Below are 21,242 nucleotides of genomic sequence, written 5' to 3'. Positions count from 1 at the left end.
CTGTAGTGATGCTAATATGTACCAAGAAAAAAGTGTTAGGTAAATCTAGTCCAAGGCACTACTTAAAGTTCAGTTCCAGATTTTGTCACTTCGATTTCACTTGAAAGACTCTAGGTTTAAGCACGCTCTTGCTGACGCCTATGAAATGCTCCGACTCTTAACAAGCAGGCAAGATTCTCCCACTACTAAGAGTAATGTAATATGGTGAGTGTCTTATCTGTGAGTTCCCCTATGGTTCTGCGAATTTTCTCTCCGAAAAGATCCGATGATGATTAGCACGTTTGTAAAACTTACTCATCTTCAATAGATCATGAAGTCAATATGAAGACGGTAGCCGCGTGAGTTCCATGAGTGAGAAACCGGTTTTCCACATCGCCTCCAACAATGGATAGTGCTGTATCACAGAGTTATGAAACACATCGTGGAGATCGAGTGCAGATGGTGAAAGATAAGGTCCGTTAGCGTAACACCTCTTCTCCGCTTTATTCAGTAGCATTTCGTCTTTTTAACTGATCCTGTTGATGTAAAGCTCGTTTTCTTGAAACCTTTAAAAGTTAAAAAAAATTCTTCACTTTCTGGAGTAGGAAAAAGATATGTTCGTTATGTTATCCGAGACAAAAAGGTTAGCGTCAGGTTCCATATACAATAAACTGGGTGCCGGTCTTGCAAAATTTGACTCATACAATGACAAGTTTCTTTTTTTCATGCTTTCTTTTCTGCTCCACCAATTTATTGTCTGTGTCGGTGGTACGTCTGAATAAATGAATGAAGTAAAACCTCCATTTTTCCTGAAGTATGAAACGAAACTGAAGACAACTTTGACAAATCAGCGTAAGAACCGGTTAATGGTATCCCACATCATTATTATCAGTATGTAAGTCTTTTCAAAGTTTTTTTTAAGTCCTGATTTCCATGTGAGCATCCCGTGTTATACATATTTATTTATTTATTTATTTAGTGTGCTCTGTGGTGTGCCAAAACGACTTAGCAAAAATGAGGACAAACAAGTGCACAAAATACATAATAAAACAAATACAGTAAAAAGAATACAACGAGCAGGGATTAGTGCCGTGTACGATTGCTGCCAAAATTATTTAGTACTCAAACGCATTTAGAACTCATGAAATTAGGGATTAAGAGCTAAGAGAGTTATTAGGGTGTATTTTCCCATTTATCCTACTCCGTTCTCCCATTTTCCTCTACGCACATAACGAGTAAATTATTCCTATAACAAGTAAATTTTGTACTTTCTGGAACTCATAATTAATCTTATGGGCATACAACTGCCATTATATTGCTGATCCCAGTGCTATTCTTTTAGTTATTCTTCAGTGGACCCAGTTTTCTAGCGACTATTGACAATCGCATTGTTTTTCATATAAGCGGGCGGCCTCTTTATGGACATGGTTGGATACTGTTGCAATGGTTGTGTATTTAGCGGGCGGTGTAAAGACGCTTCTTCAGTTGCTAAGGCCATCCAGTCGCATACAGGCGATACCTAATACATTGTTTGATCGGATATCGTTGAGGAGCTTGGACAGAATGTTACGCAGATCCTTACAAATCCTTGAGAAAATTGAATGGGAATTAAGGAACTCGTTCTAAGTTTAACTTTCACCTTTAAAAAATTATTTCAGTCGAGTCTTAGGCACTATCAAAGCGACTGGGACATACATCTACTGCGTCCCATCGAACAGTGAGAGTACATGAACAGTATATGGAACAGATCTGTGTTCTAACAAGGCTTTAAAAAAGTTAAAACATAGAAATGATCCTCATTTCGCAAAGATTTTGATTTTTTTCTACTCAACCTTGTTTATTTGGAAATTAGATTGTTTCGTGAAATTGGGACCTAAAGAAGATGGGACCTCATATAGCTGAATTTTGCTAGCCCAGAGATGAACTTGATCAGCATCCTCTGACCAAATATATGGCAACAACGCGTGCGTTTCGCGCATCCACCGGGATTACTGTAGCTACGGGGGCGGTGCGATCGAGCTAAGCGAGAGAAGGGCGTGAACGAGATAAGCGCGTCATATCCGTACGTGTAGCCGTCTACAACAGTCGTCTGTCTGGAAAATGGTAAGCGTCTTCAGTTCGTCTTTTTTAAAATTTTACTGTTTTCCTAAGTGTATTTTTCGATCTATACTTCATTTTCCTCACAGATGTTTACCGTGGATTACAAGATCTCGTATAATTCACCATGTAATGGTTACGACGCTGGCACATCTTCTGATTCCACCATATTCAGTTCAACTGCTCTCTGTGCATCGACGTACACCTTTTTTGATAAGGGTCTCATAATTGACCACATCAACTGTAAGTTAACTGTTTTGTGGCGGACTTTTCCCCATCTTTTTTTCTTTTTTTTACTTTTTCTCTCCTTTTTTTTCCAAGTGTACTTTATCTCCAGATGTCGCAGACGACCGTTCCAAAGCTATGGCTTCGCGTCTCGTTCAACTTTGCGACGATTTCGATCGCGAGTTTTTCCAGGTAGGAAATTTAATTCCCTTGAATTTTCATTTATTTACTTAATTTATTTATTCTTTACATCCATCTCTGTTATCTACGTGTTTATGTACATGTACAGTGTACATAGACATGTAGTACACAAGAAAAAATAACACAAATAAACACAAAAAAGAGTAGCAAAGAGTACATACGTACGTGTCTGAATAGAAAAAAAGAAATGTATGTATGTATTTTGTGTCCTCTCTATTTATTTATTTATCTTTGTATATGATGCTATTTTTTTTCTTTCAGACAAACTCATCCAGCAATTCTTCAACTATCTCATTGCTATGGCGTTGGCTTTTCTAGCTGTCTCAGCCGCACCTCGAACCATTTTGTTAAATCTAAGTCATCTGTGTTATCGAAGAGATCTGTACAGTACCTGTTTTGTTGAATAAACGTTATAGCACTTAATTTTTCTTCAGACATCACAGTAACCTGAGTCACAGTAACCACAATGTGTGTTTTTACAGTGTTTAGTGTGATGTCGAGTAATTCGACCCTCATACTCGTAAATCCTCTCGGCTGCCAATGTCAACTGGCACCTGTGCAACACGTGTCAATTATGAGGACATACGCAGACATTCAACACCCTATTAATTTTGTGGGAATCATGTTCCTACAAAATCCAGCCAATAGTTTCTAGAAAATCCAAAATCAGACAGAAGCGCAAACATAGTTAAAAAAAACTATAACTAGCTTTATCTGTGCTGAAAATTCAACTAAACTAAAGAGTTCACTTGCGTGGAAAAAATAATGTTGAGTTGGTGCTGAGAGCACTACCCATGCTACCGTATGAACTTTTTGGATTGCAAAAAAAAAAGGAAAAAAATGAAATCGAGAATCAAAGCGAACAAAAGATTTTGAAGTTTTTTTTTCACTCAACCTTAGCCTCCTTTTGTAGTTCTACCTTTCTGCTATTATAGTAATAGTATTACTTATCTGTAGAAACGAAAAAAAAATTATAAACTTTTTAATGAATTGATTATTAAATCTATAATATAAATCTATAAACTTCACATAAAATTGTCACTGTTTCCAACACTTGCAACAACAACCTCGATAAGATCACCAACATTAGCCTGGTTAATGATTTTGCGATCTCGATGGCGCCATAATTATTCTTGACAGACGTGTGGTCTTTTTTAGAATTTTATTTCAACTTTTAATTTTATAACTTGAAACGCTTGATTCCTACAGCTGATTTAGAAGAAAAAACCCATCAGACTGCGCAGAAAAGGTAATAATGTAATGTAATGCCAACGTGGCTCAACAGTGGAAAGAGAATTAAAAATAATTTTTGAAAAGGCAAGATGAAATGGAGAAGAACAAAACAAAATTATGCATGAGCTTATCTCCCACAATTGTTATACAATAACAATTATTATTACTAAATATTTAAGGTTTTTGAGAGTGAACCATGGTTCAAGTCCTACGTGGAGTGGAATGTGCGAGTTTTGTATTTCAGTGGTGAGGTCTCGTAAATCTGCGTAACTAGGACGTGCAAATGTCTTCCGCTCTCGACTGCAATTTACTTTTCTGAAAAAAAAAATCGGATTTGATAGCATTCCTTTTTATGATTCTGGTTATTCATGAACTAGAACAAGAATTATGATAAGGCGAATAATCTTATACACGCAGAGCAGATGGATCTAGACATTTTGGTGGATTCTGGAACAAAATCTCTCTCTTTCGAAAATTAGCAACCACTCATTAGTAACATTATGAACATTATGATGAAGTAGTGGATGTATTCAGAATACTTCTACGAAGTCCTGACAGCGTGTCTATCTAGCGCCTTAACCCCCTTAATTAAAAATCGTAGTTGTAGAAGAACTCTCCTCTTATTATTTCTCATATTATTATATGAGAAATTTCTTTACTATTATTCTCTTATTATTATTTTTATAGAAAAATTCCCCTCTTATGGCTAGCCCATGTATGATATCTGATCATGTTTAATTACTCATGTTTAGTTGGATCATTAACTGCGTATTAATTAACGCATTATGAGTGACCTAACAAGCGTATAAGAAAATCTGGCAACAGGTGCAATGAGAGCCCTCGCCTTAACCCTCGGTGTAGGTTTACCGTATTCCTCTGGTTAACATTTAATGACGCTTGCGTCATTCTGAAGAGTTGCTAATTAGGAACTTAAACAATGACGATTTAGACGAGACACAGTGGTAGGCCACTAATTGACAGCTATCTGAGACCGGGTCACAGAGTTCATGGGATTATTTCCTTAAGTGCTTATCCTACTTTGAGAGTGCACCTAAAAAGCCTAAACTTAGGACCAAGCTCTGAAAATATGAGGTATTAACTACTCCCTATAAAGTCCAAATGCAGAAGTTATTCTAGGGACTATTTTGAAACACGATTTTGAAAATTGTGGAGAAATTATACCACTGATGAAAAAAGTAAAACAATCGAAAAAAGTAAAATAAGTAACTCGAAAGTAAAACACTACTGTGTGGCTCTGCTTAAAAATGATCAGGATGTTTTTTTCTCCTAAAAATCACTAATACCATTAATCCAACTTGGATAGGTCTCGTATCGCCTGGAAATGCTGATCGCGACACCCCCATAAGTGGCTCAGCATGGAGCTGCCAACAATGTGCAGGTGGCAGTTCCCAATTAGTCAGGAAGTGTGCGTAGTGCAATCATTGTGTAAATAAGCATAGCTAATATTAGGATTTAAGGATGATTGCATTGCTCGTAAGACACTTGAGCTCAGTACCAAACCTTGGGTCATTGCAGAGTATTAAGGTATAAGTGACTGGAAGAGCTCCAGTTCTTCGGTCGTAGCTACTCTGGCATAGATTTTCTATGAATCTCTCATCTGCGCTTGATGACACACTAAATAGAGATCGTAATATTATGTGAGATGCTCAAGACAAAAGAAGCGCCGCTGAAGGTCATTCGGACCTCATCCGAACACACGAGACAACACCCCAACGTTCCTTACGTCTCTTCGCTTCCGCTATTTACTCGTTCCTGATGCAGATGTCGCTATTATGGCGACATTATAATTGACGATACGCAAGCAATACGTGCTTCCTTTGTTACGATTGTGCGAAACTGATGAAGTAGGCGGTTGCCACGTTTGGCCAGTCGGATTTACAGTAATCCCGCCAGGGATAATGTGGGGTACACTCTAAAAATCTACCGTCTTCCGCCTGTTTCAACCTAATGTTCAACTAATCTCAATTAAGCCATGCTTTTGCAATTTTTTTCGTTTCTACGACATTCTTTACGGATGCGGCTGCTCTACTTTGCACTACTGGATGTTTCCACAGGAAAAAAAAACTTCTGATGGATTAACTACAAACACTGTCGTAACATCTTAGGTGGGGACTATTTTCTAGAAACTCTAGGTATGGCTTTAGGAGCGCACAGATTTTCGGATTTTATTGATTGGAGTAGAGCTGAAAAGCTTCATTGTTGGTTTTCGTTCAGTTCCGTGACTCAATTTGTACTGAAACCATTTTCGGTGTCAGTTCCCTCCTTGTGGACGAAATCCAAATTTGTTTTAAATTCAAAATATGTTTCATCGCCTTCAAGGCAGTTTCTGCAACATGACCTTTGCGGGGTATGTAGTAGTGCTTCATGTGCATTTTTTTCTCGCAAAATTTCACAGTAGTATTTTGTTTTATTCCAATATAATAATTATCCACACTATATTTATCAAAAGGCTGCAATTTCTACGAGCTGTCTTGACAATACCAACCTCGTTCAAAAGAAGAACAGCAGAAATCCGGACTTTCTATGAGTTGGTGATGTGAGTGGTGTATAAGACACATACATGAATATGTAATGAGTTGGAAAAACATTCTAATGTGTGGATCAAATGCATTCAGAAAAATTCTTGTGGTAGAAAAAACTTGTTGATACTCCCTTGTCGCTACTACATTTGTGCCTTCGGTTACAAAGTTCCATCACTCATGGAATTCCCGAGATGATCCGAAGTAAGAACCACATTTCTTTATTTTCCAGTTCCTCTTTGTCAGCCCTATGCACTTGTTATTAAGAAAAACTTCAAATGTTGATGTGTGAAACGGTGCGTACTACATATGCATCTAGCACTCCTCTCTAGGTTCAATAAAATTGAGTAAGTGAAAGCAGCAGTAATTTCAAATTCGTAGTTTGTCCGAGTCTTGGGCATTTACCTATATATGTACATCACTTCTTTCGCCTAGTGGACAAGTGCACGAGGAACTAGCCGCTTTTTCAAAGAACTTATTACAAAAACACAGTTAAATAGTTGCACTACTAGCATTCTAAAACATCTCTCAACAGGAATGGCAAGAAAGAAAATATGAAAAAGGAGAAAACACGAAATATGAACCATTGCTAACAACATTCGCTGAGGTCATTCATCAAAAGCGCACGAAACAAACGATTTCTCTGTTATTTACAGTCGAATGAAGCATGGCTTCTCCGATTTCGTCGGCATCGTTTGTGCAAGAGCTTCTCGCATTCAACGATAATAAGATAATTACAGGAGTTAGCCGTCGTAAATAACCGTAATCACACGAATCAAGCTAAATTGCGTGTGTCATCCTTTTTCTTTGATCTTATCGCTTCGAACCCCGTCCAACGTAGATCCCATTTGAGCAATAGATGCTTACAGTATCAGGATTTACGTAGATACTTAATGAGGCTTAGCCTCAGTCAGCTTGTTCTCGTCTGAGTGCTTAGCTGAGCACACATGTCAGCAACACGTTGCACAGGTGTCAAACCTGTGACAGCTGAGAAACAGATCGAATTACAAGTTACCAGGGAGTACGGTATCAGCAGAAGCAGTTGCTGACCCGTAGAGTTTTTTCTGTCACATATATATTATATATATTATTCATTACATCTTATTATTTTATATATTTTATATTTTTCTCTGTAAGAATTGCTGTGTCTCACTTGAAGTAGACGTCAACTAAAAACCAAATATGACTTTTGCTTTTTTTTTACTACTTATTACTGTTTATTACTTATTTTACTACCCACAACCAATTCTTTATAACTCACTGCACCACAGGAAATAATGGAAAACTGTGCGAAACAGTAAACAATGTTTCCCTGCTAAAATCCTGTTCAGAAACATTGTAGCTGCCATCTATGCGGAGTTACGGAACTGAACTCCTATTCCATTCATGTTTAAACTTTAACCTAAAAAGCAATAAAGACTCACCGAGAGCCTTATCAAGAATACTGAAGTCATGGTTAAATACCAGTGAAAGCACACCTTATATTCCTCTTCGGTGGAAGCTTCTAGAACATTCTAATTTAATTCAAGACCTCTAAAAATCTGAAAAAAAAGTTGGTGCAAGACTTTCGGGCCTACCTTATAAAGAGCGAGAGGTCAACGATCACACTTAATTTTTTCACAGATAATTACATACATAAATTAAGAAAAAAGGAAGTATATCAAATTGTGTGATCTGGAAGTTTTTGAAATGGTATAAAGAGTAATGAAGACGACTCGCGGTAACCATACAGGTAGCACAAAACTTGACTCACAAATAATTGAAAACACACCAGAATTGATCAGAATTTAGGGTTCTACTCTTTACTGTTTCGTATCTTTTGGTGACGGCAATATCGTCATTAAATCACATTTATCTTTTAACACTCATTGGAACGAACTTTTGGAGTGCATTTTGGCATCCCTACATACTTACTGCGTCCTTATTGTTAAATAAGAACCTAGAAGTAATCCGAAAGATCAGAACGGGTCTGCAGTTTGGATACTTCCAAAGTTTCAATATTTTGCTCTAAAATTTGTAGATGACTCTACCTCATTTATTACGTTTAGGTAGTTGCTTCTTCGTAGGAACCATGGAAAATGGAATTTACGAGGATCAGAGCAACATCAGGAGTGGTGCGTTATTGATTTTGGAGTTTAGTCTACGTACATGAAAATACTTGGATAACGTTCCAGCGATGCCAGCTCATTGTACACTGTCCAGCTTAGAAACTTGCTTAGAGTTAACATTTGAAGGTTTTGTGGTGATCCGTTGTAAAAAAAAAAACCAAAGTGATCAGTGAGGTTTCACCAATTCAGAAAATGCCGATTTGACTGTGATCACACATATTCTCGGAAACAATAAGATGGTCCAGAGTTTATAGAACATATATTCAAGAAGAATGGATTATTTCATCTTGTCCAATTTTTTTTTGTGATTCATCGGTCTGCATCTGCATATGTATGTACCGACGAATAACGAAAAAGATGAACAAGATAAGTACCTATGCACAAACATAACAAATTAATTAATATTTTATTGATAGAATCCCACAAAGCACATTCAAAAAAGACGAATAGAAACGAGATCACAGGTAGCAACGTTTTTAGGCTTCCCAGTTAAAAGTCGAGATATCGGAGAAGAGTAGATGTGTAAAACTTCGCCTGGAAGTGGAAAAGAATAAAAAAAAAGCTTAGAAAATAAACTTTAAAAGATCAGAACTGACCTTGGAGAGGTCGGATATTACTGAAAACTCCTCCTCAGACGAATCACACAACCTAAGCAGGAATAAAGCAGATTGATGGGAACGAAGAGAAATTTCAGTTGAGAGATCGCTAGCACCTAAATTAAGTATCGAGTAAGAATGAAAATTTTAGAAGCTAAATTATAGTAAGGCGAAAAACACCAGTAATAACTATCGTATTTTCTACCACTTATGCCAATGAAAAACTTACCAAGTTTATTTATTTCAAAAGAAGAAAGCGTTGACGCATAGCACAATTTTCGGTTTACACTACGGTCTGTTCTGGAAAGCGAGTGTGATCCTGAGAAACACAGAGAGTCGGACCATGGTGATGACTCGAAACCACAGCACGGCGAGTTGTAACCACTATCAGTTGGCATGAAAACATCTAAATAGCTCAGCAAGTATAAAATAGCATAATAAGTGTCGAAATAATTACTGGATCAAGGAACTCATAGGAGCACAGTGTTGTTTTGATGCAAGTTACGAACATTAGTGAGAACACGAAAGTGGTTAGAAAAGCTAGCTATGAATAATGGCTTTGGTTTTACATGTAGTACCAGAGTACCTACAAGAGCTCGAGAACTATAACTAGAAAAAGGGAAACGTGAGGAAGAACTAATAATGCACAACGGATTACAGCTGCTCGTTCCGTCTAATCTGGGATGCTAATGCAGCAGCTCTGCCTTTCAGGCCCAGTTAGCGAAACCCCGCCTACTACAGTATGCCACTGCAGCGGATGAAGTCAAGAAATATGAGTTGGTGCATAATCATCCGCAGCTTTTTAGCAGACATTTTTGCCACGAGCGGTTGTATTTCGGCTCTTATTTATTTTTATAGAAGCACTCTTCACTGTCTTGTTCGCAAAGATGCGTGACGAAAATTATATTCATAATCGTGGAATCGACCGTTTGCCTAAAGATGTCACCGACATCATGAGGCAGACGTGCGGGAAAATGGAAATGCATAGAAGTATATGGTGGTGGAACGCAGCACATGTGGTTATCACGACTATGAAAGTCAGCCACCTGCAGAACTTGAGGTTCTGGTTTGTACTCAAAAGATAAGGAATTGAAAGTCCGGTGGAGGTGGCGGAATTGACAGAAACGTTGAAAACTCTTGCTCTATCTGGGATTGGTGGAATGACGAAGATGATCTGTTTAATGTGGATCGAAAGGATAACCGACTGGAGACGCACTATAAAATAATATATAATTCCCCTTCACAAGTAGGTATCCGTTGTAAATCTTAAGAACCGTCGAGGATTCTCACTGGTGCATGTCACGTACGGTTCTTTGAAATGAAGTATTATGGGGAGGTTTATCAGAGAGCCTGAAAATGAGAAGAAACCAGAAACAACGCACCAGGAATAAATTGACTTTCGCCTACACCGATTCACGAATGACCAAGTGTTCATCGCCAGAAGAGGATCGAAATGTGGCAGCGCTATTTGAAGCCACTGTAGTCAGTCTTGTTGCACTTTAAGCACCACCAGAGTGCTCCTTAACTGATCTCGACTACGCCGACGATGTTGTTATAATCGAGGAAAGTAGTACGAAACTTTAACATGCAGTCAACCTTGTTATAGAACCCAGCTGCAAACTATGGACTACATCTACGCCATTATAAGTGTAAGCAAATGCGTGTCTCCCGGAGATCTAAAATAGGAATCGGGATGGACGGACAATCAAACGAACTTGTAACTGAGTTTCCTTATGTGGGGTGCATTGAAGAACAACAGCAGTTACGAGAGTGATGTTGAGCATAGATGTGCTAAAGCCTGTTTCGGATTCGGAGGAAGAAGCTTGATTACACGGAAAGGAAGCTGCTTAAACAGTTGAGGTATGCCACAATGAAAACCCTTGATGATGTTAGTATGGCGTGCCGGTAGATGACAGGCGGAGAGCATTTATATCTGATGTCGGCGTCGTAAATGAATACGGAAATCGTCCTCGCCTCTTCATTCAAATTATGAGGAGACTAGCAGACTGCCTTGTTCGATGTGTTTTGAGGATTCTCCCGGATTCAAGTTGGTCGAAATCAGAAGTTGTGGAGAGAGGTGGTGAAAGGGGAGCTAAGAACACTAGGCATAAGTGGGAGGTTTGGACGAGGAGTCAAGTTTCGCTGGGTGTGGAAAAGTGACGAATATAAAGACGATATATTCTGTCCAAGCTCTTACTGAAGATCGAAAAGAATGGGCAGAGCTTAAGTACGGCACACCGCGGGGAAGGGAGCATTCGCGTCGTACCATAACCGAATGAGTCAAGCAAGTCATCCCCTGGATTGATGTGGTTGAAATTCACGGAAGTTTGTCTTGGTTTCATATAAGTTTGTTCAATTCTTTCATATAAGTTTGTTCAATTCTTATGAAAGAACTTTGTATGTATTTTTTCGCATTAAGTTGAGTGAAATACAAAGGTTAGCACTCATAATCACCTGCATTAAAATCTAATAAAATTACAACTACTTTTCCACCTATGAGTGCTAATGTTCCCCCTTTTGACGAAAAAGTTCTTATGCAGCTGAAAAGTTTGACTTGTTAACAAAAGGTCACGCTCAAACCTAAAGGTTCCACCTTCCTAAGGGTTTCAGATAAACATTCCGGAAAGCGCGAGTAAGATTCCTTTTTAAATTACGGTAAAAATGATTACACGCAACAGAACGAATCTGTAAACCAAAAAACTAAAATACATATCTCTTCATTTCGCCGTCATTCACTGCGATACGGCCACTTAAAATGGCAATTAGAGAATTTTATGGGAAGAACGCAGAAAGATGTACTTTTTTCTGAGAACTCAAACATTTCCAAAAGTATTCTAAAGTTTTTTGGACGTTTCTGGAGCCATTACACCAAATACATTAGAATAGAAAGAAATACGCACTCAAAACGTACAAAATTGCACGTTCATCAATGGAAACCTGTATTTTTACAACAATCGGGCACTTTTTCGAAATCAACGACAAAAGTTTTACAACCAACGCAGCGACGTTTACGGTTTATTGCTACAATTTGATTTGAGCTTTAGTGAATGTCGTGTCGTGTAGCCCTCTCAACCTTCTCCAAGAGGTTGACAGAGCTGGGATAACATTACTTGTTGCGAATGTTTAATGTAATGAATTTGAATGGAATTTCAATCGCAGTGTATTTGGATAACCTCTGATATTCTGATGAAGTTATCCAAATACACTGCTGGAATAACATTTAGACGTTGATTATTTCCCTACAACAACAACAACATGTTCAAGTAATTAGGAGAGGAAATGTTACTGTCTATGTCCCCGTCTATGTCTCTCTCTCTCTTAGCTTGCGGAAGCTCTCGTGACTCAAAAAGTCGCTCGTAAAATGTGTTGAGGAACGCAATTAATGCGCGTCTGCTATCATTTTCGTCTCATTCAAAAATCTTTTCGTTGCTCACATCACTTTCGAAACCTCCAATTTTTGCGTGTTCATTTTTATTACTTATCATTCTCCTACGTGTTAATGTGTAGTGGAACTTTCCTTTCTGATAAGTCAACAACAACTATTCACTTTCTCATGTCAATACATTGTTCTGACAGTCCTTTGTGGACTATCATAGGAATCATAGGTGAGTGGAAACTTCTTGGGCTATTTTTTGAAGTTCTATTTCCGTATCCCCACACATTTCCAGGCCTTATGCATCTTACAGCAGCTCGAACATGCGAAGATAGCGATCAAAGGAATGAAATCATGGTCAGATTCTTCGAAAAATTGCATTTTCAGTTAGAAACATCGATCGGAATTAGTTCTTTATTTTTTTCGGATTGATTTTTTTCACTTCTAAATTTACCTCCTTTACTTTGTAGTTCTATACATATTTTGAGCTAGGTCCGAAATTTCATCCAAAATATTGCAACTTAATCTTTTTCGAGTCATCCTGACCAGCGTGGATTTTTCGTTAAGGAATACCGAATTCTCGCGCTGTTTTTCTGGTAAACTATGTGGAGTAAAATCGAGAAATCTAAACTGTGGTAATATAAAAGCAGGTCAAAAACATCGTATTTTCTCAAACGCCTCATTACCCCACAGAAAGCGTTCAGACGATAGGCAAACTCAAAGGAACCTCCTTTCCTGAATGTCAATGTCTTCATATCCAACATCTCGGAGTGAATATTAAAAGAAAAGCTTTTCCACGGAATAAATCAACATCAGTAATTGGTGAACGAACAGCTCTAAAACGTTTAGTTAAAAATGATTTTATATAAATAAAAATATGTAATAATAATAATATAACAATAATATAATATATGTTTTAAATATTAAACATATACAAATACGAATTAAAGAGATTAAATTCCAACTAAATTTATTAATTAGATCAAATTTCTCATAAGCTGTTGTACTTGTTGCAGCTGATGCAGTTGTAGATGCTAAGAGTCTGTAAATAATAGGTTTTTTATTCCACTCCTTTTCTCTACATTCTGCTGTATTTTATTCACGCAGCTGAGTTAGGTTTCTGTAATAAGTTTCCATTTTAGAAGCTCTCAGAAACTTGAAGGCTTGATTGTAGAATAGCTTTTGTAGTCCCAAGTCTCGTAATAAAGTTAAGTTAAAGTCTTCATCGTAAGCTACTCGTGCTATTCGTGCTTTTTCGAGGACAGTCTTTCCGAATCTTTGGAATTCAAGGTTTCTATCATTGTTAGTCTATCTATTTTTAGCTGTCTGTTTGTGAATAGAATTCTTTTAATGGCTGGTTTTTATGAGAACCTCAATTTGGTTTTACATTCCTCTGTCCTTTTTCTAATTCCATCATCAATGAATTGTGATACTACCATCAAGGAGGAACATCAGTCGTTGCTTTAAGAGGCTCGCAACTTTGCCAACATGAGTGCAGAATGTGTTGTAAACTAATCAACCCTTTACAGCGGTTTCACTTGGATTTAAAAAAGAGGAACATTTTCATGACAGTGAAGTGTGTTTTGGCAACGTTTCATTACAATATAATTATTTAAGATTATTATTATTATTTCATTATTACATACCGTATATTTTGTACCTCAAACAATTTTTGTAGAAATAACTACCACCTACCAGAAAACAATCAGTGAATGCATGTATTTCTTGTATCGTAGTTGAAAAATCATCAAAGAAAAAGGAGAAAAAACTGCGCGAGGGAAAGATTTAACAGTGCCTTGTTTTTTTTTTGCAAGACACAAGTACCACAAACTCATAGATGTGGCAACAGTCACACTCTAAGCACAAATGGACCTTTACTGAGTAAATGCGTTACGTACGGTACTTAAAAGCACCCTAAACCTTGAAACGACTTGATTTTAACGTGAGCGATGACGCACTCATCTGTTCGATGAATGAAAATCATGAAAGAGGTTCGTAGGGAATTTCCTAATTATCCAATGTCTCCGCTATGTAGTAGGCGTGTGTATATTAATTTATTTGTTTATCTATTTATTTATTCTTTACAAGGTTATACATATGTGTACTAACAGAGTATACAAGGAACAAATACCACAAAAAACACCAGAAAGAGGAGCAGTAAAGAGTACATACATGCATTCGTTATTGAATACAAGCTAAGAAACCTCTAATTACTCGTTTCTGAATTTCTCTTGAGAATGAGGTATTTGTTTGTTTTGTTTATCTGCTAATTGTAAAACGTTAACAGCTTTCTTAATTATAGGTATTTGTATAAATTGGTTTCTACCTAAAAGTAAACAATTATCTTCACCCTTAGAGCTAAATTAATGTTAAAAATAATTGAAGCTTTCTTAAAATGTCTTTCCAGTGGTACTTCGACAAAGTCGAAAGGACCTGCTTTGCGTATCCGGTAGATTGCGAAACTCCGCTTCAGGTAAGAGCACAGTTCTACTCCACCGAAGAAGAATGTACGCTGGAAGAAATGCGTAAGTTGGACTTCCTCGATATTATTTTTAAGGAATTTTATTTATTGGCTTACTTTGCAAATGTGTTTGGGATATCGTCCAAAATATACGTGGGGTAAAATATCGTCGTCAACTCAAATTTTAAAATTGGGTTCACTTCGAGTAATAGTAATAATAGTCTGCTCCAGCATTCCAGTGGAGGAGGTTCACACTCTCGTGCCCATCCACACTTCAACTAGCGGTCTACTACCGAAGTAATGTAAGGTTTACGTTCAGTAAAATAAGATAAAACGATAGAGATAAATTTGAAGATATAATCAGTAGACAATAAAATGACATCTACAGGGTGGCCAAAAATTACATTTAAAAAAATCATTTCAAAAAAGCTCAAACTTGATAGCTTGCCCACAAACATCTAAAAAAATTACTTTCATAAAACAATAAACAAAAGCATCGTATAGACACATTACACACTTCGGGAGTGGGCGCCATCAGTTTTGATGGAGGCGTCAAATCGTTCCTTCATCGAATCGATGGTGCGACAGAGCAACGATTCGATGAAGGAATGGAACAAAACCAGTGAATAAAATAAATTCCCAAACAGAAAAGTCTAATGAGTTGAGATCCAGGGTGTTCCTAGGCCACATATCCTTCAAAAAAAAGAGCCCAATTTCGTCTCGAGGAAGAGGATCGTTAGTTTGGCGCAAGCCGTCTTTTTACTTAGCTTCAGTAGTTTTGCCCACCAAAGCTAACCTTGACCGTTCTGCGAAAAAGAATAGAATTTATTTATTCCATGTATATATAGATTAAAGAATATTTAAATTAGGCACAACATTGGGGGAACAATAGATTTATTTTTTTCTGATTTTCAAAAGAAGATAGAAATTTTGCATCCTTAATGGTTTTGAATTTGATGCTTAGTTGGGTATTGTTCCACTCTACATCCTTGAGATATGATGAATTTTATAGGACGATCCAGTTCCGTACATATTTTCACCATGGTTGTGTCGAAGATTTAATGGAATGATGAGATCCGATATATGCACATCCTCTGAATACTGTTACAAACATGAAAGCTTCGCATACTGTTGCAATAAAAGAGCATTCGTGGGAGATGCGCCAGGTGTTGTTCATCACTTTTTACTGAACAACTTTTAACACATTGACGATTTTTTTTCAACTGTTTTTTTTTGCGTATCTGCCAAAATTTTTTTGCATAATTCTTTTTTTTCGTGCCAAAAGTCTAACTGCATCGTCGGGATGTGTTCCAAGAACCAGATACGAAAACCTTAAAAAAATCTGATAACTAATCATAGAATATTTTTTGATCCTCTTCCCAACATCTTCGGACATTTTCCCACGCGGCAGAAAAGTGTCCGACGGGATCGTCGGACATTGTCGTCAAAGCATTCAACTAAGCAAATCTTAGATGCACTGCTATGTTTCAAAATTCTTTAAATTAGCGAAAACATGTATATTATTGCAGTTGCCGGGATTTTCACTCAGTCTGGGATTGGTGGCGCTGAAGCGCACATTGTAAACGCCTCTATCTTTTCGCCACCACCAGCTATTCCAAATGACTGTAACACAGATGGTGATAGGAGAGGAATTGAGGTGAGAAAATTGGGACACTACTAAACAGTGCCAAGCATGTACAAGTCGGATTTAATTTATGGATAACTAGACTAATAATATTAATGTGTTTTTTAATTTGAAAGTTTAGTGGACAAAAACGTCGGGCTTAGAAGAGAAGAATGAGGCACCCGAAAATAAAAAAATTAACAGAATTTCCTCTAGATGGGATTCGAAGAACTTTTACTCCTGCATTTTGTGGAGGATTGTTGTAGTTTGTCCCAAGGATTACAAGCCAACCATCTGGTGTTTGGCCTCCAACGATAAATTTTAAGAGGAAAAAGATTCTTAGACAGACTTGCAATCAGTGATTTTCTGCAAAACGCTACTAACTTCGCCATTCTGGTTAAGCATTTCAAAAGAAGCAGATAGTATTTATTTGATACACGACTACAATTGATCATATGAAGCTTCATGATTGAGGTAGGTGAAAATCTCGACCTAGTCCAGAAACTCGCTTGGCATCGTCGGGGCTGTCTAGATACACTAACTTCTCCGAACTATCTAACAATTTGTACTTGAAACGTTTAAAAATTTACGACAAACTCAAGGCAGAGATCGCTTTTTCACCCGCGACTTCTTCCTTTTTGGGCTCATCGGATCTGCTACAAAGGGCTAGTTGTCTACAATCGCTGACTCCAGTGATAGCTGTTCTTTTGATGATGATGATGTATTTGCTCTAATAAAAACCGGCAAAAATTTAAAACAGTTCTTAACATTATTTTCGTGTAACCTACATAAAAATAACCCAGCAAAGATGTTATCAATGTGAATCTTCGTTGAGGTTCATTAAATCAGTTTCATTCTGAAAAAAGGCACATACTGCGGATTAATGCGCAAAGTCTCACAAATTCGATGAAGCCTACATGCAAAATGTTTCGCATACCACAAACGAGAGGAAACTGTGTTTCATTTTTTTCAAGAACTCCTCTCGTAATTTCTTTTTCTTACGTTTTTTTTAAATAATTTTAATTAGTAGTGTCTAGCCTTTCATTACTCTTCACAAAGAAATAGATGATTTTCATCGCCTATTGTTACGATATCTGCTTTCAAATAAATCCTTGGATTTAAGTGGTATCCTCATACTGGAATGGCCTGTCTTGCAAGGAGATCAGACTGCAAACATCCAGCATTTCCTGTAGAAGAGGCCAATCAAACTTACGATACCCAACAAGAATGCATGAACGCACATTTTCGTAAGAGTTTTTAGACGCATCTTCTCGACCGAAAAACGCAGCAATATTGTTTCCAGCATATTGGAAAATGTCATATCAGCTAACCTGCATGAACGGATTTACACCAATAAGTCTTGGAAACACTCCGCTGGTCTTCAGGTAAGATCCTCGGCATAAATGTTGGTCCGCAAGATCGCAGCAATACGAACGCACTCTCCGTCTATCTTCGTCCTCCGTTGCTTCGCTGATCGAAAGCGCATCGCGGTCTGCCGGGCAAACATGAACCTTCTTTTAGGAGCGTGAGCTCATGACTAAAGGCAGCATACAACGAATCTGACGTGGTTAGGGAATCCGAGGGATAAGCTAGAGATGGGCTTGAGGATTGCTAGATCCGAAATGGTTCCGTCCTTCTCTCCCTAATCGTTGTGAAAAAAAACGGCGTAGGAGCCGCTTTAGTTTCTACGAGTAACGTTAGAGCGTACCTTTATGTGTTCGCTCCGGTTTCCTCAACAGTGTATTCGTTGGGGTTACTTCAATAAGCTGGCGAGAAGCCATCACTGATGCTCGGCCACTCGCATTTCGACCTTTAGAAAGGACCTTTGTGGCACCTTTAGAAACCAAATAAGAGATAATGGCTGCACGGATTTCTTTCCAGCAAAACCCTATGCGGCTCGGCTCATCATTCAGATGTTTGTAATCGGGACGAGTACTGCGCCTATTCCAATAGGACTCCTGTTGGATTTTGCTGCCGATTGTCCGGAAATGCATGTAATTTTTTCTTCCTTATTGTTTTATTCTTGAATGAAGTCTGCAAAGAATTCAAACTGATCCACCTCTAATTTCAGCTACGATCTCGTATACCGTCTACGGCAACAAATTTCGAAGGCAAAGAGCTTACAGAAAAATTAAGATATTTGTAGTTTGATAGTTCCGATAGTTTTGGTAGTTTTTGACGCCTACTGTTGAAGAAAATAAAGGTTGTTAATTAATTAAAAACAAAAAAATTGAAAGAAATGCCTCTGAATGTTTTGTAGACAACAACTGTGTACCGGATATGAATGAGAGGGACAACCGTAAAGGTTGAAGCAAAATTTTACTAAAAATATAGAAAATTTAATTTATTTCTGATTTACACGAAGATAATGATGCACTAATAGCAACACTACGCGCAATAGCACAATTCTCGGTTTTTTTGGTGCTTAGAAATTCCCTTCCATGGATTTAATTCTAATAGTTCGGAAAGAAACAAAGTTTAGAGCGAGAAAACCGTCTCATGTGTGTATATCATTGTTCAATACGACAAATTCTTTCTTATAAATATTGAACACTAATAACCCTAAGGATTCAAATGAAAAAGTTCAAAAAACCATCACATTTCAATAATCCAGTCGCTGCTGCAATTCAGCTAGTCGCTAAAACTGGTATTTTACTAATTTTTTAAGTCTACACAAGAAAGAAGCCATTAGTATTAATTACGTGATTCTTCGGGCAAACCATTCTCTTCAAATTTTTTTTTACGTGGTTTGACATGAGACCGATTCAAAAACTATACGTCTTCTTATCTTATAAAAATTGAAAATTAAAAAAATCTTGTAGAAAACCTATCTGAGTTTTATTTTTTCTAGAAATTCCTTAAACTAAGTAAACAAAACTAGGGTTTATTCTCTGTCGCTAAACCAGTGGAACGAAATTTCGGGCGCCATCAGGGTAGCTAGTGATGGATTTCGATAGATGCATACATATGTATTCTATATTCTATCATGGACAGAATTGAATGACTGTAAACTGGTTCTCGAAGAAGGTGGGAAACTACAAAGTTAAAATTTAGCTCTATTCTTTAACACTATTTTTTTAGTCCCACTTTAATATTGATTCCATACCATTCCTACTTGATAAAGGTGGTGAAGTGCCTGCATTGAAGGAGTAGACGTCACCGGGACCTGTGATTTCCACTCAAAATATGAACGTCTCTTTAGAGTTAGTAAGTAGGTGGCCTTAGATCAGTTTTTGTTGATTCATGTCACTCAAGTGTTCTTATGATTAGTGGGCGACGATTTGTCGTTGTAGCGCGAGCGAGCGAGCGCGACGAGGCCTTTGCGGGAAACACACAATCGTAACCAAGGTCGGAGGGGTTAACTCTACGAAACACTGCTGGCACCAGCAATCAACGCTCGTACTCGGTCAAACAGTTTAGCCTTGACGCTGCGACATGACTAACTTTCGAACTTTAACAAGTATTGACTGTAATTTGGATGAACGTTGGGACGCTGATATTTCCCTCCGCCTTCTCAAGTGAACTCACTTATATCCAATATCATAAGTTCGACCAAAGGCCCCTAAAGCTCGACGCGAATGAGTTTTCCCTGGTCCAGATTGCTGTGCCTATCAGTGGAATTCATGCGCAATTACTTCAAGGACGACGTTTGCACAGCGCACCGCAATCGCTCGCTCTCAATACGCCTTCGAGAATCGAAAGTCATCAGGTTACTACTCCGCTACTTCTCCATCGGACATGTAAAGTAGTCTTTTCTCAAATAATACCAACCCTTCTTAGTTTTTGACCTACTTTTCGCTTCTATGGAGGATTTTTCTCTTCGTACGCGGTGCTTCATCGAACCGTCCCGTTCAAATACACGTTTTCTTGCGGAAATTAAAAATTTCTTCTTCTAAAACAATTTATTAGAACAATAAGTTACAGCAAAATAAAAAAAATCCAGAGAAGTCATTCATTCGTCACTTGACTGCCTTACCCTTAAGCACTTGCTATAAGGTATAGGCTGTTCCCAGATAATGTGTATCATACATCACCTTCTTCACTAATTTTTACTTTCATTCTCAATCTTTCCTAGTTTTCAAATTTTTATTCGGCACATTATTCTTCACAATGTGGTTGGAATGTGTTTTTCAAAGCTTTCCTTTCACATATTTCATTCAAAACACCTCTTCTTCCTCATCTTTCTCAACAGTCCTCATTTTGTGCCTTAGCATTAATTAGCATTTTACGCTAGATAGCAATTAATGAATGATAACAGTCGATGCATGTCGTGTTGTGCAGGACAGGTTATATTATTTTTACCGTTAACTATCTTTAAGTTCTGAAAAAATTGACAAAACTAGAAAGAAAACAACGTGTTTTTTTTACAATAGTGCATTAGATAAACAAATGAACTTTTTTCATAACGCTTCCGCAGCTTTTTTGTACTCTTTTTGGTTGTTAACTTCCTATAAGTTTACTGACCGAAAAAATAGCGTTTAGTTCAGGTTTTTCGATGCATCTACGACATATTATGAGACATAGTATAAAGATAATATTTCCATTTACAAAAACTTTTCGAATATTCATAGGATGATTTCCTGGATGGACATAGAAAATCAGGATAATTGAAGCTATGACGAACTCTCTTGCTTGTCAAGCTCGAATCGAACCTGGGAACGTTTAAAGAATTGACATTTGCTGCTGTCTAAATGTGGGAAGAATCATTATTTACAAAAAAAGCACCTTGTACGTATAAATATATTGTTCGACACATAAAATCAATCAATTCAATTTCTACCCATCTTGACAACCGCAAACAAGTT

General features: G+C 37.5%; 1 protein-coding gene across 2 annotated transcripts; it reads left to right on the top strand.

Annotated features, from left to right (window-relative positions):
• Positions 1–384: 384 nt before the first annotated feature.
• Positions 385–18,588, top strand: RB195_012533 (uncharacterized protein; the record flags this gene model as incomplete). 2 transcript variants are annotated; one of them, XM_064201941.1, is made up of 14 exons in its annotated part: positions 385–453; positions 2,166–2,319; positions 2,414–2,493; positions 9,691–9,755; positions 12,487–12,584; positions 12,648–12,709; positions 14,760–14,877; positions 15,045–15,115; positions 15,826–15,979; positions 16,343–16,470; positions 17,561–17,684; positions 17,741–17,822; positions 18,319–18,431; positions 18,509–18,588. In XM_064201941.1, 14 exons carry the CDS (start codon positions 385–387, stop codon positions 18,586–18,588), a joined length of 1,398 nt encoding a protein of 465 aa, XP_064057822.1. The 2 variants fall into 2 exon arrangements, with proteins under 2 accessions (XP_064057822.1, XP_064057823.1); XM_064201942.1 differs by lacking the exons at positions 385–453; positions 2,166–2,319; positions 2,414–2,493; positions 9,691–9,755 and having other exon boundaries at positions 12,533–12,584.
• Between the last annotated feature and the right edge of the window lie 2,654 nt (positions 18,589–21,242).

The sequence above is a fragment of the Necator americanus genome, chromosome V (assembly GCF_031761385.1).
Source record: "Necator americanus strain Aroian chromosome V, whole genome shotgun sequence".
Lineage (NCBI taxonomy): Eukaryota > Metazoa > Nematoda > Chromadorea > Rhabditida > Ancylostomatidae > Necator > Necator americanus.
Note: the sequence above shows the minus strand (reverse complement) of the source record. Positions and strands in the feature narration are given on the sequence as shown.